At 38.2% G+C, this 25,880-nt stretch overlaps 2 protein-coding genes across 17 annotated transcripts in view; one reads left to right on the forward strand and one right to left on the reverse strand.

Moving 5' to 3' along the window:
* The window catches only part of LOC126870823 (transcription elongation factor 1 homolog), a 222,825-nt gene that overhangs the window by 96,813 nt on the left and 100,132 nt on the right, over nt 1-25,880 (forward strand). The window lies entirely within an intron of this gene.
* Nucleotides 1-25,880, reverse strand: part of LOC126870828 (diacylglycerol lipase-alpha) — a 53,341-nt gene that overhangs the window by 19,120 nt on the left and 8,341 nt on the right. For all 12 annotated transcript variants that reach the window (XM_050628874.1, XM_050628880.1, XM_050628871.1 and 9 more), the window contains one exon: nt 716-927. In XM_050628874.1, coding sequence (XP_050484831.1) covers nt 716-927 — 212 coding nt within the window. The remainder of the gene's footprint in view (nt 1-715; nt 928-25,880) is intronic.

Below are 25,880 nucleotides of genomic sequence, written 5' to 3' on the forward strand. Positions count from 1 at the left end.
TATGCCTAAATAGAATGCGAGTAAAATACACGTTATTTCATACTTTTCGGCGTTTTTTAAAATTGACAATATCTTTTTGGCAAAAAAATCTTTTATCAATACCGACGCTTGACGCCTGTAATATAGTACGTGTCGTTTTACGGCTACTACCAGCAAATATTTGTTCTCGTATTTTTCAATTTCAGGTATGATCATTTCCTAATACAAAAACGCGAACGATTTCAGGTACGTAGTACACAGAATACCAACGTAGAAGTTACCAACACTTGCATTAAATTTTCATTTCTTAAAAGGCTTTCGTTCTTTCATTATGCGATGGATACGTTCGTTTACGAGTAAATTAATCACACGCGACCATACGTGTACCTATTTTCAACTTCAATTTCTCTTTTGCACTGGTTTGCGTTAGGGTTTCGATACCATAAATATCTCGTCTAATCGTGGTGAAGACAACCGGTAGCACTGAAATCGACAAGACACGATTCTTTGTTTATAAAGAATTCTAATAAAAGCTGTAGCGCGCAGAAGCCAAGGAAACTTCTGCAATGTATTTTTACTGCTTATGTATACAATCTTCCCTTTTTCCATTAATTATGACCCATATCGGCTTAAAATACATTAAAGTACGATTTAAAATAGTATCTCGTTCCACTTCTATTGCATTTCATTTCTACATTTCATTGTAACACTTGCGAGTTAATTTTGAATTACTTACGAAGTCGAACATAGAGAATATATTGCATTGGAGCTCTGGCTGCAGTGTCCAGGATGCTTCCCCTTGTAGCCAGAAAGCAGATGGAAAATTCTACTATCATGGATAACACGAAAATGACTAAGTATCCCACGAAGTATTCCCACAGTAGAAAGACACAGAAAATATTGCGATTCCAATCGAGGACTCCGAGTAGGATGCTCAGTACTGTCATCCTGTAACAGAAACGATAAGAATTTTAATAAAGGTACCAAGAGATTGTTAGTTTCCTTTCGTACATTTTTTATTAAGCTTCCTATGTTTGACATAGTTACGCGGAAAGGCAAGTTTTACTACGTTTAACATAGTAACATAGAGAGAATATATCGAAAGATATAAACCTATCCGTAAATGGTTTTCGAGGTTTTAGACGTCCTAAAATTCATCTGACATTTACTAACCCTCTCTAAACTCATTTCGCCTGTACCATATTTCATTGCCGGCTCGCGGCGCAATATTTATGGCGTGCTTACACGAACAGCCTGCGTACTTCAGTAAAATTTGCAATAAGAAGAAAAATAGATCGAATATTATCCTTCTCGTGCCTTTTATTTCAAAATCGTAAACACAAAACATTTATTTCACTCGTAGCAATATCAGTACAGTTTCTACTTTTATTATACGTCCACATCTGAGAACCTTAACATCGTATTATTATTTTCTGAAATTACGAATAATATACGATGAAAATAAATTATAAATCACGACACAAATATGTATTTATTGGAATCGTTACGTAACATTTTTCTTCGACGAAATAAATACTTTTAAAGTAGGAAATACAAGGGAACAAATATCAACCGAGCATGCTCTGGTGGCTTTAATAATTTTTCCAGTAACATCGATGTTATCCCGCTGCTGTGAAAGTTCCCTAATCCCGGCTTAAATCGATATCAGCTGGAATATTTCAAGTTTTTCTCTTCCGACGGGAGACGGAGGCGTACTTCACAGAGTAATTGTGTCTTGTGTCTGGTACTTGACGGAACTTCGGGAAGCTTTTCTCGCGTAAACTCGCCCTTACAAAAGGGGTAAGTTTCCTCAGACCTGCGGATCCGCAGTTCTACAATAAAACGCGCTCACGGAAGCCACATTAATGTCGGTGTCGATCTCAAAGTTCGCACAACGTCGCGCCGTTAAATCACCATCGTTCCGTGAATAACTTCTATTCAATCCCAATACGAACAATTATCGGGAATTATTTCTTCACACTTTTTCGCGGAATAACGTAATTGCGTAATTATTTCGACAAAGAACAAAACGCGCGTACAGTTGATTCGTCGATATTGCTTCAACCTATTGGCAGTATAGTGCTCGATACTCGGGAGAATAATTTGATTTGTTCGTTTGATAAAAGAAATCGTGATTTATAAATCGTTAAATTAAATTCTTTTCAAAGTAGTTTGCGAGTATTACGCAAGACGTCTTTAACACGAAGAAAGTTGATCCGATCATAACTGGTACCGAGCAGCACGAAAAATATCACGCTCTGTAGAAATAACTTGCGTTGATAATCATCTATCGTAGGTACACGAATTATTCTTTTAAATAATCTTAAAACACGCGAAATGCTATTCAAAGTCTTATCCAGAATGTATCTATCTAACGACCCCATATTAAAAATTTTCAATCAGATCTGTAAAATTAAAAACTACAATTCTAATTCACTGAAATTTATGAATTTGTTTCGCGAATACCTTAGGATACCGTTATCTTCGTCTGAAACATTTTTCTCGTATCGATCCCAAGCCAATTAATCGGAATTATATTTCTTTCGTTGCCCGGAATATATTTCCGTTGTCCCTCATCGATCCTCGAAATGGCAATTGTCCTCGATAACGACATGCCAGGATTACTGTTCGAAATGGGACGAACTTTTCATCGTTTCTTCGAGCCGTTCACCCTCTTCCTGTTTCTTTCCCCTTCACGAATGATTAGCGAACGGAGGGCGAACTGTTCGACGAGCCGATTTTATTTTTCATCGGCTTCGACCATCGATCCAAGATGCCTTCATAAATATTTCCCGCGTATGGACGGCATTGTGCAATCTCGATAACCGATACTGCGACGCGTAGACAAAACCTGCTGAATTATTACCAACGAACAATAGGACGCAGAATACAAAATCGTGAATCGAAAATTCCGACCATATTAGACGGCCGTATATTTGCGAAAAGATGGCGAAAGAAGTGATGACATATCGGAGAACTTCTGTATTTGCACATTTGCAAAGAGACATCGTTAATGTGCACTAAAAGCTTTGAATAATAAATCAATAAAACGTCTACGATATTCGTAGTATAATTGTATCTACGTAAAATAAGATCGAATTCTACGTCAACCTAATCAATCGTAGTGAAAATTCTGTTGGCAGAAACTCATATATATATATATATGAGGAAGTAAAATTCTGAGGATCGAATCCCACCATCGGAGTCGTGGGATCTGAGTTCCGCCATCGGAATTCCTTGCCGCCGTGGAATGCGTTCCGAACCACCCCAAGATTGTAAGGCCTCGACTCACATATCCGTAAAGTAGAGAAATGTCGGCTTCCATGTCCGTGGGGTCATAGGACCTGAGTGGAATCAACCCGGAATCTCCCCTTGTTGCAGACTTAAGTTTCTAGATCTTAGAGATTAAATTCGGGTCTTATGTTGCCAAGATCGTAATTCCACTTCATCAGATTTGGGCCTGTTTCGAGTTCAACGACTGATGGAATTATAAAAGTTACTTACGATTTTACGATACTAAAGTGAGCTATGTGCAAAAATTTCCCCATTCTTATACGTCAAAAACTTATAAGTAGTATGCATTAATTTTCATGTTCATATTCCGTTTTCAGAAAATTGAAGAAAAGAAATCACAAGTCTACGAGGAAAAGAAAGCAAGTATACGAAATAAAAATGACTCAACTCGATGAAAATTGCTTGTTAAGCATAACTATAGATTGGAACTGTTTTAATACGCTGGAAGAATCGCTGCCTCTTTCTTTGAAGCACTTTGCATAAAAAATGAAGCCTCTGGCGAAAGGGGCCGTTCATTTCACGAAATCTCTTCAAAGCGGCGCGGCAGCAAGAAACAAGGTAAAACGTGCCAGGCGACTGAATGGAGTTACACAACCGTGCTTTAATAATGAAACGTGTGCATCGTGTTCTATACAGGTCTCAAGGGATATGACCGATCGTAGTACTTCACCGTTTGCTAGCCACTTCAGAATGCGATCTCTCCGCAACCAAAGTGGAAAATGAACGTGTCACGACGCGGATTGTTACTCGAGATCGACCCATTATTAAACTGCTAATAGCTTGTAGATGACGCGTACAATCTGTAACAATTAGTTTTGGCGCGAGCGAAGCTTTATTAAATACGTTCGAATTACACGTTTTTAATGGAAATAAATCGAAATTCTCTCAAATGAGATATTTAAATTTTCATCTTATCCTAAAGCTTCGGGATACTAAATGATATTAAATATTACTTCAATCATACTCGTTAAAACAAATAATTAAAAGTGAAGTAATATTCTCACGTTTCGTTTCACGCTCTAAATCTTCATTAAAAGAGTCTTGTTGCAAAATATCCTGGTGTTTAAAAATCAACGAGCAAACATTCCTTTTATATATAACCAGTCTTCTCTTCGAACGTACAAACATAAAACTTTCCTTCGAACACGAACTTCTCGTATTCAGAGTCTTCCAATTAGCGGCAGTAAGTTGTCACTCGATTAAATCATCACTCGAGTTTCTGTTAAATAAGAAGAATCTCGTAGATCTTGGTCAATTAGCACTGTTGGTGGTGAAGCAAAGTTTCTTCCCTTAACTCAAGATCCCAGTTGGTATTTTTTCGTTCCCTCCAATCGATCTGCGGGTTTTCGAGTTCATTGCTCAAGGCCACGCGCAGTCAAAAAGAGCAAGGGCTATTGTGCGAAAGATAAGGGATCGTGGTAACAAGCAGGTCGAAGGAATACGCGAGAAAGACTGCTAGAAAGCGGAAGAGGAAGAGAAAGAAAGATGAACGTATACGATTCTAGCCGCGGTTAGGGGAAATTTAGAGGGGTTACGCCCGTACTTCTGCGTGGATAAGTAGCGTTGGCATCAAGAGGCTCGCACAACTTTTCTACATATCCGTGCAGCATGTTCGTGTATGCGTGTCTTTTTTTCGTGTACACGAGTCTAAGGGTGGTCTGCAACTGATGGCACAATTAGTACTACGCAACAGAGGGAAATTAAAAATATGACAGAAATTTTGTTGAAAGCTCGAAAGTTTTGTTACATTTGCTGTAATTGCAGAGTTTAAATTTAACAGGTTAATTCTTGCACTTCCAATTATCTTGGAGCTAATTTTAGCGAGCGGGTAGTCTTCGTTTGACAAATTTTACCATACGTTACACGTCCAAACAATGCCTGTATATTAATTAATTAGATTACTTAAAAAGCGAATAAAAAGCGAATGTTCCTGTTTCCCTGTGCGATCAATTAGTAAATGTAATGAATAATCAAGTATGGCGACAGCGATATGTAAATTAATTAATTAAATTATTTAAAAACTAAACATTTGTTTTGCAGTTATGCTGTCGATTACCAAATTTAATAAATACACAATGTAGGATGGAATTTTGTTAGCAGAGGCACAACGAAACACGGTGGTATTATTTTAATAAATCCTTAGATTCATTTTCCTCGAAAACCGAAGGTTTAAACGACGAAATTTAAGCGTACTCTTTTAATCTTGTTTTGTCATAGAATCATATCTTCCCAAATTATGCTACGAACTACATATTAGACACCCTGTATATAGACGCACAAGGGGCATTCTAAGATCCACGTATTTTACCGTACATGCATTAAGATAGCGAAATGTCTATACGACGCTCAAGTTACGACTCACATTATACATCAATTTTTACGCGTACTTCTGCCGTAAAGCGATTTAAATCCTTCGCCAGCTTCTATCTTCCTTGCTGAATTTTCTCGCGATTATAATCCACCATATATATCATTATCCTCGATGAAATAGGTCGAATTTCAGAGAAAATATAGTGCAATATCTTTGAACGAATTTTGTCCTCGATTCGCGTTCGACTGGTGAAATTTTTGAAAAATCCATCGCCCACATGTCTCCGACGCGTTGGAATTTTAAGGACCTACCTTGCCGCTCGATGGAAATTCGACGCTTGAACTTTGACCGAGGAGAAAGCATCAACGGTGAATGACGTAAAGTAGATTGAACTGTCTGTCGTCGCCTGTCACAATGGGCGCAGTCCGGTTCTTTCAAACGGTTAGATCAACCGGAAATGCCACTTGCACATCGGCTTAACGATTTTCGACCTGCCTTAGCGAGCACGGTTGAACATTAAAGCTTGACTCTCACTCGGATGGAAGTTCGTTTAGGGCGTTGTTTTATTTACGAAGTCGTGTACAGAATCGCGTCAAAACAATGGAACTAGGGAAAAACAACAGAATCATCCGGAAAACACCTGGTCTCGGAACCATTAATCTGACAAGTTTTTACGTCCTTTTAAAACCAACACAAATATGACTATACGTTGCGGTTCCGGAACTAGCTATCTGATACTTGCCGCTCCACAATCTGACACAAACGAGACGACGAGAGATATTACAACAAACTTTCCGCAAGTAGAACTTTATTTTATTACTTACACCACCAGTAACAAACAAGACATACGTTGATCATTCCGAACGATTCGATTTCGACAAAGTTTCAAAGTGTAGGGATTTACGACTTCTGCTCTATTGTCACCGATGAAAGCGAATTTTCTAGTCCGCAAATCATTGTGGATATATGCATCAACATCGCTTGGAGGTATATGGTATTTGTCTTACCGAGCTCCGAACGATCTACTAGGACGAATTGCGAGGAACTTCAAATGAAAATTACAAACACGTTCACTATTACAGATACTTGGAAGGTTCGGGGCGTCGAGTTACACAACCTAATGGTTCTCAATGTCGAACTATCCATCCCACCCACGGCTGATCGTTTTCGCTATTAGTATTCGATTTCTGCAGGAAACTGGGTCGAAAAGTAGAACAAACGATAGCAAACGTTAGCACGCAATGATAGAACCTCCGAAGCCAATAGTACAGCGAGCTTCCGAGCGATACAACGAGATTCTAAATCGAATTACACATTGGATAGCAGCATCGATTGATTCGTCGATGTCCTCGAACGTTGGAACGCATTATCATAGATACTCGTGGCGTCGAAGTTCATAACTCGATACTGTCGAGTAGTTGAACACAGCCATTCCCGATACCAAACGTCCGAACTTAGCGGTTTTTGGTTTTGAATTGTACGTTCCAGCGGTCTTCGGCCATAACTACCACCGTTCCACGCTTTTCCATTATGGATTGCACAATCCGGTGGTCTTCGACCGCGAGTCCCTTAATCCTCTTTCACGTTCCGAAGCTCCATACGTGAAACTAAACGCCAAGAAAGTCCAGCAAACGGAAAATTGGTGGAAAACAAACGGCGTTGGAAATCTTTGTTCGTGATTCACGAAGCTGTCGTGACACCGCATTGGTCGCGTTTAAGAGAAGCTAGAACATTCAACGTACGGAGTTTCAAGGCCCATGAGCCGATGGAGAAAAGGGGCACTGCCACGATGGCAAACTTTGTACAACGAGTGGTGCTCCATTCCCATTGCTAACAGGGAGCACCATAATCTGTGCGCAAGGGGGTGCGGATAAGAGCGTAGGAAAGGGAGAATGGATGATAGGGGCGCAAGGAAACGAGCGGGAGAGAAAGTAGAGACGACGGAACGAAGCGTAGGGCCGTCAGCCTTGGCTGCTGCATGGCCCGTATCGATTTACCTTGTGCCGGCTTCTCCGGTCGTTTCCACGTTACTCTCTCGCCTCCTTCTCTCTCTCTCTCTCTCTCTCTCTCTCTTTCTCTCCATCTCCCTCTCCCCCGTTCCTTTCTCATCGGTCGATGAGTTAAAAGCCAGAACGGGTGATTTTATTTTTCTGCCTTCCTGTTTGTAGCATCGTGCTACTTGTTTTCGAAGGAATCGCTGTTTCCGGGGCGGAAGGAGCCGATTCGCTTGAACCGACAAACAGCTCTTTGTCGCACGTTCTTTGGTTTAAGGAGCTAGTATCGGACAACTCGTTACATCGTCTCTGATAGATACACCTGTACTGGCTTGTAGAGTTGTATATGCGCAAGTTTATACGCAATGCAGTTTACGGTGTCGTAAGGTTTGACAGAATCCTTGTAAATTAAATTCGTGGACATATTCTATAAACTGCCTGAACGACATCGATGATGTGATTATTGTTTGATTTAGATTTCGCGAAGAAACGCGTAGAAATCGGCGTATTCAATAGAAAATTTCTTATTGGAAAAAGATTATTATCGTTTTAATTCCCATTTTTGTTTTTACATCTCGTAGATTCTGCAAGAAGGAAGTTAGAAAAAGAAACGTATAGAAATAGATAAGTTCAACATCAACTATATCTCAGGTGTTACTCTCATACGTCTCGCAGTTCTACGAAAAAGCACCATCAAAAACATTAGGTAATCAGCGAGCCTTTATTCGCCGCAGAGAATATAATATTCTACTTTAACCCGATTTTAAATCACGCCTGACATCTTGCACGATAATTCTATTTTAAGTGTGTCCTGACATTTTACGTTATCTCTTCATATTACCTGAACTGACTCGTGAGCAGAAATAACTGCGTTATTTATTCACGTTTTACATCCGCAGTAGCGATAAACCTCGTACACTCCAAAATTATCATTTTGATTGCATTTCTATAATATAATGTTTACCGTTACGACATGTTAACGATGCTCGAAGTAATAAACTGAAATCTCGATAGCCTGTAGCATAACAAATAGAGAAACAAGTACCCGAAGCAATATTTATTCCCTTCTCGATAATCAGAATTCCGGTTCTATAAACGAGAGTTTCATAGGTAAATTAACGAGATGAGAACACATCATTACTCGACTGCACACGTTAATTTATATTCTGATATCCACCTCATAGCAACGCCTCCCATCGACATGTAAGTACTAAGTTCGCGTTGTTATCGATACCTTAAATTAGATTCAAACGACTACCGTGTAAACCGTGACAGCACAAATGAGAGAGATGGGAACGGAAAGATCGTCCACGAGACCTACGGAGTATCAGCTGTTTGTTTTTTAAATTATTCACCGCGTTCGTCGAATCCCACATCACACGGTTGAGAAAAATACAAGGACGTGACGATGTTGCTAATAGATTCCGAGAAATTACGTTGCGTAATTTATTTAAGAGTTGTACAAATCTAACGAAACCCAATGATTCGCGATGTAACTTGGATAATATTACGAAGTATCGTGATTGTTAATGATAAACTTAATCTATGTAAGAATTTTCTATGTGTAATCTAGCTTGTTAATTATTTTGTTTTGTTTCACAATTATTTATTTTACTTTAGTTTCCTTATCTTATTATTATTTTACTTTATTTATTTTATTTCGTCGATATAATTTTCATATGCACTGACAAGGCATACAGGATAATTAATAGAAATATTCTAATTAAATATAAGGAAAGGAAATGTTATGTGCATCACTAAAAATGAAAACAGAAAGGAAGTTACGATCCCTAGTGCTCTAATTTTAGAACCATTTTATTTGTTATAATTAATATACAGGGTGGTTGGTAATTGGTGGTACAAGCGGAAAGGGGGTGATTCTACGCAAAAAAGAAGTCGAAAATATAGAATACAAATATTTCTTTAAATTTTTTTAAAAATCTACAGTGAGATCCGTTATAACGAGACGTGTTAAAGTGCACGCGTATCGAGCGAAAATTCAAAGTCGATTTTCTCGAAAACAAAGCCTCAAACGACGAATTTTTATTCTATATTTTCGACTTCAGAATCACCCCTTTTCCGCTTGTACCAGCAGTTACCAACCACCCTGTATAATATGCTGTACTGTGGCGTTTCAATCAGGTTTACGTTCTCGCATTAAAAAGGTTTTTTGTCGATAAACGCGTCAAAAGAGAAAAGAGAAATTAAGTATCGTGGAAGTAGGTTAGATAAACTTTGTAAGGAACAGATAAGAATGAAGTATGTGCTTATATGCAAAAGTAGTTGCCGATAGAATAAAGGTTGCCAAATCAATAATTGAGTGTAACAGTGTAAATATTCTAAGAATGTCAACTATAAATACGCAAACGAATTAGCTGTATAATATAAGCAGTAAACGTATTGTCTACCGCTATTGTTGTTCGATTATCTTCTCTGTACAAATTCCAAAAGTATAATTTATTTCATTAGATACGGTCGATAATCTAAAGATACATCAAAATACTATTAAATATAAGTTCTATAAATGTCATAAACCACAGGTAATTTAATTTCTCTGAAAAGTTCACAGGTAAACAACTATCGTTTCCATATAATTGTCTAAAAAAGGTACTCACACGATTCACAAGTATATGTTTTAGATAAAAGTCCATCCCCTTCATGAATTTATTAGCAAGCACAAAACCTACTTATTGCAAAAGCATTTTCCTTCCCGCGGAACTATCTAGCAAGAGTTCTTCAACAACTCCCTGAAGCAGGTACAAACTTGGCCGACATTTATCTCCACGTTGAACTTCGCTTTGAATTAGCCCCACAGTGACCATTTTAACATGAATAAATTCTGCGGTGAGAAGGGAAAAAGTCTCGAAGGTTCCAGTTTTAGTCTCGGCGGTCAATTGTCGAGACACGTGTGCGCACAGACGTAGAGGAGGATGGTGTCGTTCGCCTAGACAAATTCTGGACCAGCGTGTCATAACGAAGAAGCACTCGAGGCCGAGCGCACACACTCGGTTACGAGGAAAACCAGATAACGAGAGTGAAAAGGGTCGACGCTTGCGCCGACTCGGCGGAATATCCGCGTCTTTCGTGTCTAGGGAACCTAGTTTTCTTCCGCCTCGACGTCGTCGTTTTCTTTCTTCTCGCAATATTACGGCGAGCAGTTTGTTTTTTACGAAAAAGGATGAAAGCACACACCGCGATTCTCGTTTGCATTTTCGAATAAAATTTCAATTCAACCGTGAAAATCACGTTCCCTTCGTGGAACCACGTTAAACCGTGCAATGATATCAGAGAGGTGATAATTGCTGGGAAAAAGACGCTGCCAGCTATAACGTCTATTCATCGCGAGCGTACGATTATGCTCGTAGAAAATTTATGGTGTTGATATTCCTCCGAGCGTACGAGTTTTCCAAGATTTATGAATATTTCATTTCGGTAGATTATCTTGCGTATGCATACAGAATACGGTGGATTATAAAACGAATCTATCAGATACGAAATTTATTTTCTTTCGATACACTCGATAACGTGAAATTGTGGAATTACGTTAGTTCCATGGGGATATCGCATAAATTAATGATAGGGTGGCAATTGACGTTTCCGTAATATGTAAACGTAAAAAAAGGTTCTTGACATTCTGCCAACGTCGCGGCTTATTTCGCTCATGATTTTAGAGTCCATCGAATAGCCGAGAACTATCTTTGCTCGAACTTTGATGAAGCTAGTTGAAACGCTGGCGAAACTTCAAAACGCTTCGCGGAAGGTCAATGGCTCTCAACTAATCACTAAAGTTGAGGTACGTTAAACAGGCTTACAGTTTAGATAAACGATCATTCAGGAAACTCGTAAAAATTGTAAATTTTCAACCACGGATCTCGAACGGCACGGAGAAAAGAGTTTGCTTAAAAAGACTACAACAATTTTTTCGTTTCTCTTCTCTCACACTTATCACTTCAAAGTGAATACCAAAGAGTAGAACGTAGCGTTTCAATAAAACGGAGAGCTATCTTTATCATCTGCGAGCGACAATATCCTCGTATCCACTTCAAATCTTCGTTGTTTTTTCGACAATCGCGACTAGAGCTACGTATCCAAACGTTCGTATCCAAACCTACTGCGATGCGATTCGCGGTACACGCAAAAACGTGCGTTCTTTGATAAGTTGCCAAAGGACGAAAGGAGAGATAGGAAAGATAGACGCACCTTTTATGGCCGGAAAAGCGTTCCTTTGAGGAACGACGCGTCCATTTACGAGCAGCAGGACGACAAAACGCGACCAAAGCTTCGGTGCATACAAACATTTGCAATGCGGTGCATACAACATCGCATTGTGGCAAATCTCTTGGCTCGCGTAACGGGAACGATTTTAAAACTCGACGAGGAACATTCTGCCTGTCGTTGAATTATTTCCCTTTGTATGCTCGATGGATACGTATGCAGATATATTTTTTTCTTTTTCCGCCTCTTTTCCTGGCTCTCAGGACACGCGTGCAAGGACTAAGAGGAGACGGTGTGCGGTCACATCAAATGCCATTATTCGCAAAGCCAGAAAGCGACGTACAATTAAACAGAAATGCGGCGACATGCTTTTGAAGCATGCAGCCAACAATTCCAAGTTAGCAGAGATATTTTAGCAGAAATCATCGCTACGAAAACCGACAGTCCTGCAATTTGTTGGAATGCAACTCGTAGTCTGACAATTTTTTGATGCGATCGACCAGTACGCTTTGTCGCGAAGCTTTTCAAAGCCAAACGTTTTGCGAAACGTCGCGGAACGGGCAGGAAATTGAAGACGAGCGCGTAGAAAGGATCGGTAATAGCTTAGCGACAGCAATATCTTTATGCCTGAAGAAGTTGTAAATTTCTCAGTTGCGAGAATTTTAGTTGATTTTTTCCTCGTTTAAGATGTTACGAACATGTTAAACGAACTTTGATAGAGGCAGGCCACTTAAAATGCGAACTTGTTAAAAGTTGAGCGATTTGTCAAACTCGTGTCACGAAGCGATAATAGGAAAGATCTTGTAGAAAATTATACAGGTTACTTTAAACGCAAAGCAAAAAACGCCGTTATGTAGAGCTCAAAAATGTTGTTGGTAAAAATGTTATTAAATTGAACGAAGCTTGTAGTAAAAACTGCAATACCTGCAAGTTGAAGTAATATGTAAATTCCCAGTTGAATGAATGCTTCTACAGTTTGAATTTCGAGTGAATCACAGATTTTATGTACAGCGCGGTTATTTCATGACGAGGTTATTTCTCGACAACTATGAAGGATTTAAGACGGTAATAAGAATACTTTAATGCAGCTTACTTAAACGCAACAAAACAAGTATTATGCTGTTCGTAGTTGAAAATTGATACTGCGTGATAGTGACAGCGATCGTATACATGTATCGCATATACTTATATACCTGTGCACATATGTATGTACATAAGGGTTGCGAAATCAGTTTAGGCTTATTTGCTTCTGAAACTTCGTATCAGACAAATCGTTAACTTAACCGAAGTAACGTTATAATAAGTTAATTGCCAACTAAGCAATTAACCACATTCTATTATCCACAATTTATTATTAATTCTACAATTTAAGATAAAATAGGTGTAATAAAGTAAGGTAGAGAACTTCTAATAATATTCTATTGGAGCAAAATAGGTCATACATAATTCAATAAAATAATATAAAACAAACGATGTTGTGCATCTATTATTTCCTTATAAAACGGAAGAAACTTTCTGGACAACCTAATATTTTAATGTATTTGTTACAGTACTAGTTGTCAACAGATATTGGATATTTTTAGAAATATTAAATCAGGAATATCAGTAATAAAAATGTATTAAATATTTGAACTATTTTAATTCTTGACCGTGATATTACATCGAGCCAGTTATCCGGAATGGATACGAAATTCATGTCTTATTGATTTTCCTGCCGGTGCACGGCTATCTTCTTCGAAAATCGTTCATCCGTAAAACATTAAAAGAAATCTAATTCCTAAATCCTATAATCCATAAAAGCTTCTTTTTATTAAATAACCTAATTCGGCAATTCTCACATATTTTTACGACGGGAAAGAACATTTTTATAGAACGAAAAGCGAACACGGCTGTAAAAGAAAAGAAAAATGTTACAAAAGTAATTATCACAAAGATATTAGAAGAATAGGGCGATGAATTCGAAAATTTTTATACTATTTAAGCTCGTGATAAATTTTACCGGATTAATAACGATTTCAGTAGAGTAAATAACGTTCAGCTATTATCCAGAAAAATTTAACGACGATGCAGAACGCATTAACGTGCACACGATGAAGTACATGAAAGAGACAAATGAGAGGAATTTATAATAATCGAGTCCTTCGGCAAACGGCTATCGATTGGCTTGGCGTTAATTTAATCACAGCCGTCTACGAAACAACGATCGGTATTTAACAACAATTTCACAAAGCACAAAGTGTCTTCGAAACGGTAGAACCAAGTTCGAGAATAATCAGCGGTCAAAGAGGAGGGGAGAAAGAATCGCAGCGAGTTAATTCGAGAACGAGCTTTATTTCAGACTGTCGTTGACCCTAGTCTGATGCTTCTTCTCCCTATGCAGCCGTACAACGTTATCGTACACGCTTGGTTTCGAAATTCTATTAACATGATCCTTATTCAATTAACTCCTACGGTAATCTATACCGTTCGGAAGCTACCTATCGAAACGGTAAAATACCTTAACGTTTGGAATCGTCGCGACGATGTAAATTAGACAATGGGAATCAAACAAAATCACGATAAAACACAACGTGATATATGTTAGCGTTTATATGCGTTGAGCTGTAGCTAATTATACAAAACATTTAAACGCCCATCCACTTTGATAAAAGGTACCTATTGTGTACTATCCTTGTACAAAAAAAACGCTTTTAGTTCCCGGAGTACAGTAGCGAAAGGATTGAAGTGCCAAAGTCAATTTACTCTAACGACCCGTTGCGACATTTACAATGTACTTTTCCATTCCCATAATACTTTACCAAATCCTTTCACTGATATATGTACGCGCGGTCCATTACATTAAAGTAGCCTTTAAAATTACAAGAACTAGAATTACCGCTGTCCCAACTTAAGATCTATCGTGTAACTTTATGCCTCTACTAAATCTTCCGTAGTTATATTTTCGGTCGTCGGTGTGCATTCGCCAAACACACGCGGCGCGATATTTTTCCCGGAAATGGTCGATCACCTGGCACGGGTCAGGGCCAAATCGTAAAAATTACGCGGCGTCGCGCGTCAACACGAAGTATATCAGCGAATATCGAGTGGCAAAGTAGAGTAAAACGACAACGAACGAGCCCCAGTCCAATCTCCTGACTAGGAAACGATTGCAGTGGAACACTATTTCCACGTAATCCGGGCAAATTGATCGATTGTCCGTGTGGTTATGACACACGGTAATATCTACTGTAGCTGTATACCGTCGTGGAAATATTTTGCGCTTGTCGCCGCAAGGATTGTATATTCTCTCGCGCGAATACGCTACTATTACTCGACGTAATATAAATTGTTCGAACGTAAAGTTTGAATCGTACTCGAGTAACCGTATGTTACTCGCTTCAGGCAACGGATTGATAAAAACCATTCGAGCGAATTCGAGCGCATCGACAAGGTGTAAAATTACAATCATGTAGACGACTAATTACATTTCGCTGTCCAGTGGAGAATGGTTATTAATTCTTCGTCGAATACGTGAAAATTTTTAATTGCGATGGAACTTTCGATTGGGTCTCGTGGAAGTTTAAGATCAACGTAATTTCAGTGGGAGAAACTGAGGCGAAACGTGTACAAGAGGATATAAACGAACAAAATACCCCATTGAATTCGCGTACCCTACTTGAGTTTCCCCGTTCGTATCGATATCCTTATACATATAGTTTTCTATTTTTTTTTTTTTACTAATAAAAGTTTTATCGAAAATTGATTTTGTATATCTTTCGACATTTCCGACACATCGTAAACGATGAGCTAAATTCGAAGTGAACTTTGAAAAGGTAGACCAAGCGATGCCTTCCCTCTACGACTTATATACGAACTTTGTCACGACTTCTATGTAGCTTGTGCATTTTTCATTCACTCCGGGAATAGCTTATATATCAGGTAGGAATGGCTTATGCACTAATAATTCCACTGAACGCTGACACGATGCAGAAGTAAGTTGGGCCAATGTTTAACGATCTTGATTATTCAACAGTCTTTGAGAACAGGTGCATTTGGATTCACCGATCCAAAACCGTCATATTGATTGCGTAGCAATAATTAATTCGTTCGAATGTCGAATCCTCGAATGGAATTGCATATGGAACCGCAGCTGCACTTTACAATGTAAACGCGTATACACGATCAAATAGTTATTGTTAACAAAACGCATGTACATGTGTGTTTAATTTAATTACAAATCATATGTATTATACGACCTTATTATAAATTCTATTTTTCTTTTTCGTATCATGGATCGTCTACCCATTACTTTTATATATTATTATATTTTATTATTATATTATTACATATCGTTCCTGTTTGCCCTCTTTTTCTAGTCCAAGAAAATTTCACGAGGCCGTAGACATTTGCCATCAAACTGAAATACAAGCCAATCTACGTTTCACATAATGATCGAATCATTTTTCGAATGAAAATAAACTCGACCATGCTCGACGCAATCCATCCAGAATTGATTCCGAATTAATCACAAGAATCATCAAAGACACTCCTTCAATATTGATCGAAATTCCATTAAATCAATCGTCCACGGCTCAAAGGTTTATCTTCCTCAGGAATCACGATATCAAAAAGGTACTGACGAAAGCTAACAGTGCTTGCACGGAAACTAATTTAGGCTTCGTAAGATCGGATGTCTTCGGAGCTCATGATTATTCATGACAGTGAAGCTTATCGATTAACGGTTTGCTTGTAACTTTATACCAAGCCTTCGGAATTCCAAGCTTCTTCTTTCAATAACCCGTTAGGTGTTCTTTAATCGCAAAGCATCCCATAAAATTTGTTCTGCCAAGCATGCAGAAATACGCAATAATTCGTATCTTTGATTTTTCGCGAGTCAAAAGCTATTTTAAGATACGTCTTTTTATACGCATTGCTCGTTAAGGTTGCAACTCCTACCTGTATTATACACTTATTATATTGTCTTCGTGGTAGACATTTTATCGATTAACTGACACGATATCGAAGCGAGATCGTGTGCAGCCTGTCACCAGTTTAGCACGCGAGACAAGGTGACTGTACGATGTCACGAGAAATCATATAACAGCTAGCCACAGACTGAAGTCTATTAATTATCGACGTGGTTAGCGTGGCGGGAGCTGGTTCTTTCGGAAATTAACTAGCTTAAGTGGGCCACGACCATTCATACTAGTTCATCCTACGTCCCATCGATGTTTATCTATGGCAAATCCTACTGGTGAATCGACTACCTATCTCCGATCAACTGGAAAACCGATTATGCCCGTCGATTATCGTCATGCATGCAAATAAACCGACAAGGTACAACACCGCCGACAAAATTTTGTACTTTATGTAAATTTGATGGTATCATTGACATTACGGCTCGCTCAGAAACGATATCACGTAAAGCTGTTTGCCATTGGTCAAACGTTTTAAATTACGACTATACCGAATCTGTCGACAGATGTACGATCAAATCGAAATTAATGCTACTGATATTAACGATACTTTTCTTTATTTCGATAGTTTGCTGACGAACAAAATATTCCAAGGCAAACGAATTCTACGTTACTCGCGAAAGGAGTAAAAATTGAAATTTCGACTTTCGGATTTGAAATTGATATCGAAAGCAAGCAATTTCCATTAATTTCTAGATAGAAGTATCTCAATGTAAGTTTCGACTTCATCGAAGATATTGAGAAATCAAGAGACTAGACTAAGCTACATTATTGCTCTAATATTTTGTTAACTTCCCGTAACAGATAACAGGCATAATTTATGAAAATTGAGGATACCAAGTTTCACGTGCCAGCGAAGACTCAACGTAGCTACTAGTTCGTACGTTGCCAATAAATTTTCCTGATACGTGTAGACCGGTTGTTTCGCGACGCGGTCGATGCACACCTCGATAACCGTTTCGCGGTCTTTCTAGGTATGTACGGCGGAAAAACGAGGTGAAGTAAAATTACCACCGACCGAACTAGGCCTGGAATTACGTTCACCGAGATGATAACAGTTCCACGCCTACGGAAGGAAAATAACTCGGCGATCGATCGTGAATCGTGGCTAATCGTTGCCTGAAAGAGCGCAATTAAACGTGTTGGCATTACCAAGCTCTACGTTTGCGCTCCACGTATCATGCATACGTATAAGTAAGACGTTCGTTAAAAGTTTAACATCGCTATTTAGATACCGAATGTTTGCCAATTACGCGAATGAGAAACAAATTGTGTTTGACGTAAGTGCCACGTGTATACCTAACACGGTGTCGTTGTAAAGTAAAAACATCAAGGACGATCGAATTGTTGCCTAGTAACGATAGAATTAAAAACTCAGCTGAAACTTGACGAGTTTTCTTATTAATTACGGTAATTTCGAGATTAGTTAGAACTTCTAGCAACCGAGCATCGTTGTTTGTACATCTTCGAAAGTAATAACCTTAAGGCTCACGGCGACCTATTTTCTTAATTAAACACGACTGCTCGTCGCGAAAAATCGACTTTCTTTGCATCGTTCCCTCTAGTCAACACGAACTTTCCACCACTGTGACGAAATAAAATTTCCAGCATGATTCAAGTATACGGAGAAACAATGCGTTTACGATTTTAATTAAAGTCACTCGTTCGCGAAGGAATTCCCGAAATATTCATCGGCTCTCTCGCACAAACGAGTTGGGACCCTCGCGAGAAGACATCGCACAACATCCCACGCATCGGCGTAGATTTGGGGTTGGTCCGCGTACGCCTCCTGCCGCTGGTCGATTTTTTCGACCGACCTTACGCTCACCACGCGCGTCCTCTGCGTCAAACACCGAATTGTTTTACGTTTCTCTGCTGCTAGGAGGGTGCAGATCCCTTCTCGACATCGATGCAAATCCACCCACACACCAAGCTTTCATGGCTCCTTTTCCCCGATACTCGCCGCTTGGCGACCTTCCCCTTGGTTTTGTGAATCGTGCATGCACGGGGTCGATATGTGCGTTTTGGGAGCTGCCATTGGCGTCCCGCTGCGATAAATGCTCCTTTGTCTCCGAAATGGGAGAAGTATCCCGCAACTGGAGTATTCGAGGCAACGGAACACGGCCTGTTCTGACCCCAAAACGTTCGACTTGCCAACTTTTGTATTTTTCTTTTTGGTTTCGTGTGGATTTATAAAGTTGCTCAAACGTTCACTTTTCGCAACGGGGGAAAAGCTCGATCGTTATTCTACTTACTACAGCGTTTTTGAAAATGTTCTCTGAAAAGCTCTTTCACACTAACGATAATGTTCTTTCTTTCGTCTCGAGTTTTCATGCTCGAATTAGAATGTTCTTCGTGTACGAAAGCGTTACACGGAAACGATACAAGGATCGTTTGCAGAAAAGCTTTATCGTTGTAAAGTACGAGACGTTATATACACCGTCTGTTCGATGATTCGTTGAAGCATAGAAACCTCTGGCTCAAGTTTACTGCGTTAGCGTTTCATTGTTGGTGTACGTAGTTTGCTTGCTTCGGGATATTGATAAGTGGCAATAAAGGAGCTTCTGGCAACCAACCTGTATTACTCCGCTCGGGCATCTTACGTCTTTACGTATTCATGAACAGCAATGAATGGAACGCTGAAGCTGGTATACAAATGACGATAGTTTCGTTTAATTTATCCGACGAAGAGAAGTTCAAAAGTTACGAGATCTTATGCAGTTTTATTTCTGTAATTTCCACCAATTTTGACTTTTCAGTTATCTTAGGTTCTAAAGTTGAACTAAACTATACATTATTTCGTGTTGGACACATATAAGCTATCTGAAAAGCCTTAACAACCGAAGTAGATTATTTTTCTGGTAGTAAAGCAATTAATAAATATATTCATATACAATTTCTTCGTTCTTCGTATTATAATACTCGAACTTAATTGTCATAGAGAGTACAGTCCAATGGCAACAAACGCAACTTGCATTAGTATTTATAAAATGAATTTCTACCACGCAGCGATGCGTTTAATCGCCATGCTATCTTAGAGGTAAGTAGCTAACTCTAATCTGCAATAACCGTAAAAAGGATTCATAAAACAAGGGAGTGGAGCTTGCGAAAAGCTCATCCTAGCTACTCCCATCGATCTTAATATTCGTTATCATTAAACTGGCAGGTCCTACATAAAAAATCTCTTACCCATTTTGTGTTGAAATTAGAATTCCAAGAAGACAACGGAGCTCGTCGTCATCAGCGTGAAAGGCGTTTGAAGATGCACGTGAAACGTCGCGACGCGACACGCGACGTATAATATCGCTAGTACGGATCAATGAACGTGAAAGTGCGCCTTCATTTCAAGACGTTCTTTCGAGGATGATTCTATAATCAACGCGAACAAATCCTGTGCCTGCGTCTTTATTTTGCATCAGCTCCTATTTGCAAGATAGGGCCCGTAGGAATACGCATCCGCTTGATTAAGGGGTTTACACCCCCTTCAATTTGTTCAAGTCGATAATCATGCGTATCGATCTTTCGCGTGGGTTGCACCTTTGTTCATCGTCGATGAGAACCGTCCTTAAGACAAGTTAAGTCGTTAAATTGAGATCGCTCTCCCAACGCCCCCTTTAACGACAGGATAAGCTGCACTTTTAATTACTCGCAGTTAGTATAATAATAGGTATATCTGAAATGCGAATGACCTTAAAGGCGAGCCTGCATCTTCAGCGAAGATAGGGGAGAAATATTCGTCGTTAACTCTAAAGAGCTGTTTGCTGATAATAAGAGAAAACGCTGATCGTACGAATGGCTATTTTTTATGGAGTAGTTTTTATAAAGAATTTCAAGCGTTTGGTGGCAACAATAGGAGATAGAAATATACTATGTGCGTTTGCAAAAGCATTCCGTTATATCTTGGAAATATTGGATATGGACTCCGATAAACGAAGCTTCGAAATGTACATAAATTGAAAGATTAACTATCGTATGTTTGCCAATTATCGAAGAAGAAAGAATGGTATTTGTACATCTACGTTACGATAGCAGAGTATATATACATACGGAATAGTACGGTAAGTATCAGCAGATTGTCGATGATTTGCAATTCAAATGAATCCAAGTTAGTTGATCAAATTGACGTTACAAAGTAGAAATCTTAATACTTCTATATAATTTCCAGCTGTTGAATAATATAATACGACGCAATAAGAACGCAACAAAATGTCGATAGAGAGATAGTCACACTTTTCTCAGAGTATTTATCAAGTAAATTTCGTATCGAATAATTGTACCGACGCGTTTAAAGGATTTATCAAATACCAGTGGAAAATATCAAGGGCGGTTTTTTACGCATCTACGCATCAAAAATATCGTACCTCGATCGTCTTGAGAAAAAAACATTCAAAACGATCTATTTCCAGTACCGGCACGAGTCTCGCATCTGTCGTCTAAAAATGACAGAGTCTACGTTACGAAACTTTTGCTTGCTACTATACGGATGTCAGTCAAGAACGCATCATCGGAAACAACAGTCTAGAAACGTGAGAAAAATTCCAACGAGTATGTCCTGATGTCTACTATGATTTTCAGCGTAGATATTGTTCTCATAATTTTTGTTCTGTATAATGACTCATCCATTGCGCGAAAGATAAAGCGCGGAAACCTCTTGTTACAAAAGAAACACGGAAAGTTTCATTTATCGATGAATCGTATAAAAAATAAATCGTTAAATTTGAGACAGCTACTTTTCAATTCACAGGCTATAATATGAGAAAAGAAAAAGGAAACTCGTATCAAAAAGGGTTCGATAACGCTCCACCCACCCAAAATACTTTTTATCGATTTACTTATTCTTCCTGTATGCTCACGGAATACTTGCGCTTTTAATAACACGCAATCGAGGATTCACTGTGAGAGACAATGATTTTAACAAACTATTGTCACCCGTGGTTATCGATAATTTGTCTTTGTTCGAGTTTCACTGAATCCAGTCATGTTTATTCATGTATACGGAGCAACTCGTGTAAAAGAGCCACGAAATATTGTTTTACCATGAAATAACAATTTCCAATTTTGGGAATTCAATTGATAAAAAGATTATAAATATAATTAAAGAGCGATTTTAACAAGAGGCGAAAGATAAGAAATAAAAAATCTTTAAAGCGATGGATGTACGTGATTCGATCGAAGATTACGAACTGATCGAACCCTAAAAATCGAGCTTCCAATCATAAAGTTTCTCTACGTAATTCAATGCTAACTCAGACTTAATGCATTCTAAATTGCGATAGCCTGTCGGCCGGACTTATATTTAGATGCCTGCACATCGGAGAAAAGATAGTATTCGATACACGTACACGCGTTTCTCGCGAGAAAAATGTTTTGTACGAACCCCGCGTTTTTCATAGATATCAGCGTTGATGCTGCCGATGCTTTAGCTTTCCAACTTTCAGAATTTTGGATATGTCTCGAATGCTTTAATTATCTTTCTTATGAGTCTCAGGATAGCTATATATAAATAAAATCATATCGAATCATATCGAATAAAACCATATCTATTAATTATCAGATAACTTGAACGGTAAACTCAAAGTTTGTACGACAAATATTACACGAGTATTACGAATGATTGATAGTAATGTACGACTATAATATTAAACATTTCAAATGATACTATTTAGTAAATACCAATAGCGGAAAATAATACACGTTAAACATGTTAACAGTAGAAGTCAATATGGATTAATTAATAATAAATGTGCAGGTTTAGGGATGTAACAATGATATTAATAATACGAACATTATTTGCGAATCTGTAAGCATGTACACATAAAATAGCTGTAGAATTGCGCAGTCTGAAATTTCCAATCGAATTATTCGAAAATCTGCATAAAAAATGAAGAAATGAACAGTGTTGTCACATGCAGATGAGATGTAAACATATTTGATATATACATACATTTGATATATATATATATATATATATAAACACATACATACATTTGATATATATATATATATATATATATATATATATATATATATATATATATATATATATATCAAACATAATGCAGCATGTTCCTAAATTATGTGAATCGGAGGAAAGTGCAGTTGGTGTAATATGTAACGGGTGCCATACGCAATACTCGCTGTGTAAGCACGTGTGAACGTGCAACTTTCGTCAAGAATATCTCGCCGTTGGCGCATTCCATAATTTATGAAAACGTACGACCACGTTGAAACGCAAATAGAACATTCCTGGCGAAAGATGGAATCTTGGTCAAAAAAATGAAAACGATGGGCGCCGAAACTTAGCGCCTGTGTAAAATTTATGGCGATCCGACCGTGCTCAAGAAACTAACCAAATGTTACTTTTTTTCTATTCGAGGTATTCTTTAAACTGTAGATGTTTGGGAATTTCAAGAAGAAACGCTGATAAAATCTATGATACAATGCTGAATTGCAAACTGCAGGAAAATCCTTGTTTCGAGAAAGGGTGAAACTAAGTACGATAAATCGAAAAAAAAAAGCAGTACAGAATAGAAAAGGTATCGGTATTAATTTTATTCTTATTTATTTGCTAAGTATCTAACGACCAATATTAGTTTGTACTCGTTTTTTCTTTCCTTCGCTCCACTATAAATAGATAATTACAACGTGGATAAAGTATCTGCAATACGCTGTGCTCGTAACGTTCTCATTTGTTTCAGCGAAAGAGGAATTTTACATAAAATTTCATAAGCTTTGTCTTCCGCTGGTGACGAAGTATGACTATGCATATTAATTCGCATAGTGTACCGCGAGTTAAACGATATAGGATAAGCGAAAAATGTATGTAAATATGTCACTTAGATGAAAATAAGGTTAATAAATATGAAACAGCCTGGCGCCCATCGCACGAAAGTGTCGCGTGTAACGTGTGTAACGTGTACACTGCACGAAACGGTGCGGCGTTACGAAAATTAGATATCCTTATACCGCATGAAATATTATATTTTATATTTTTCGTAGATACTTCGCAATTTTCGTCAGTTTTCGTTTCGAATTTTTGCAGCGAAAACAAAAAAGGAAATGGACGAAAAATATAGCAAATTCAAGTAATAAATTAGACACGATCTTACAAAAGAGCTTCTTTTTTCCTCTTTCTTATTTTTCCTCTAAAGAATCTGTTGTATTATATTTCGCCGTGAGTTGGTTTAAGTTAATCCCTCGAACTCGTCAGGACTTATTTTCTTGCAAAGTACGAGACACGCCAACAAACAAGTTTTCCCAACGTGCTGTTTTACATCTTCGTGAAGCGTCAAAGATCCATCGACGAGAAACATCAAAGAACGGATATCAGGGCTAAAAAATCAGTAGAAAACGGATGGAACAACGGAAGATTTCCATCGACCTCGGGGGCCAAAAAGACGAACCCGTTGCGCACGGTTTCGAGCACGTAACGCGCGTAAACACAATAGCGTTGAATGGGGATGGATATATAGGGTGAACCTTAAATGATTCATAGGCAACGAGAGAGGGTGTAACGGGCCATTCACAAGCTAGAGCATTGCACGCGTTCAACCCTGACATATTGATCACCAAGAAGCACTTTCGATGCTGTTTTTTGCCGATTCTCGATATAATAAAAAATCAAATCGAGTCTATCGTTCGTTTCAAATTGGCCAAAATATGGAAAAACAGAGAGGAAGAGAAGCGATATTATTCTGTAAAAAGAAACAAATTCACATCGTGTGCTTCGTGACGCGCATTTCAAAGGGGTAAATTATTAATTGAACTGATAATCGAGGAGCAAATTTATTTTGCGTCTGCCATCGTTCGTTTTCTAAGACCGTGAATATTTAACGTTATTTTCGTAAGAGCCACGCGAGGTTCTAAATAAATGAAATCTGCAAGTATACGAGGAGCTTAGGTTCTGTAATTTTCCACGTTATACCCAGCGGGTCGCGAGTAAAAGCATGCACGATCTGTTCAACGTAAGTTTCGTTCGTTAAAGGGATTCTGGTACGAAAAGCCAGTCTTTCGTAGATGCAAACTATGGGCAGAGACGAACCCGTTTGAAAAGAGCCGCGCACTTCGATTCGAGTATCGTGTTCCTCCGCATCGCGAATATCCCGGGGCTTAAAGGGGACCGCTTTATAAACGACTAAATAAATTACGACTGCGTCTAGTCACCTTGAAGCTAGGGGCCGCAGGAAAAGTGTTAAAGCGGAATCGTTCTGCTATTCAATTTGCGAATGATTGCGACCGCGCGGCGATGCAATTAGGAAGATTGAAATATGATAATCAGTAAATGATTCTGATCCGTTCCAATTAGAATACCAAGTGCAATTTTTCTTAAAATATTTCTTATATCGTGCGGCGATTGTTATTTTTGCCACTTAATTAATTAATTAAAGACTACAAAAAGAAAAATCATATTTTCGTCTTTTTTGCACGAATAATATTCAATATGCTTCCATTCAGTTATTTTACATTATTACATGATTTTATGATTAAATATTGATTTGAGTTGTCCCTTTGAATATTTAGAAAATATCGATTGCTATACCATTGACTGTACGAGTGATGCTTTATTCATTTTTTACTAAAATGTGGTAAATGTATTTGTCTATGTTAAAAGTTTCACGAGTATCAAATTGTGCCGTTTTTAAAACATACAAATAAATATATTGTATTGCTTCTACGATTTGTTTTATTTATTCAAATTTTCACACTATGTTTATTTGAAAATGTAGATACACGAAGCGAAAACAAAACGCAAATACGTGTGCATACGTGTATAAAATAAAAAATTGAAAAATAGCGGCGAAGAGATGAAAATGTGCACTATCGCGCGAAATATTTCTGGAACCTTCGACAAAAAATAACGGAGTTTGTGTTCCACTAAATTATAAGAGCGGAAAAATTATTATGTGAGCGTATGTTCGCAAACATTGTCCTTTCGAGCTGGTGTCTCGCATATAAAACTAAATCACAATTTTTCTGCATCAATTTTCAGAGAACGATAAAGTCCAGAAAATGTTCGAGAACTCCTGCTGCTAATATATGTAATTATACATTTGTTCAAGAACCCTAACCGAGACCTTTTGGGATGGAGTAAGACAGGAAATCGGTGAAACCCTAACAGCGGTTCCTACGATT

Source organism: Bombus huntii, chromosome 11 (assembly GCF_024542735.1).
Source record: "Bombus huntii isolate Logan2020A chromosome 11, iyBomHunt1.1, whole genome shotgun sequence".
Classification (NCBI taxonomy): Eukaryota; Metazoa; Arthropoda; class Insecta; order Hymenoptera; family Apidae; genus Bombus; species Bombus huntii.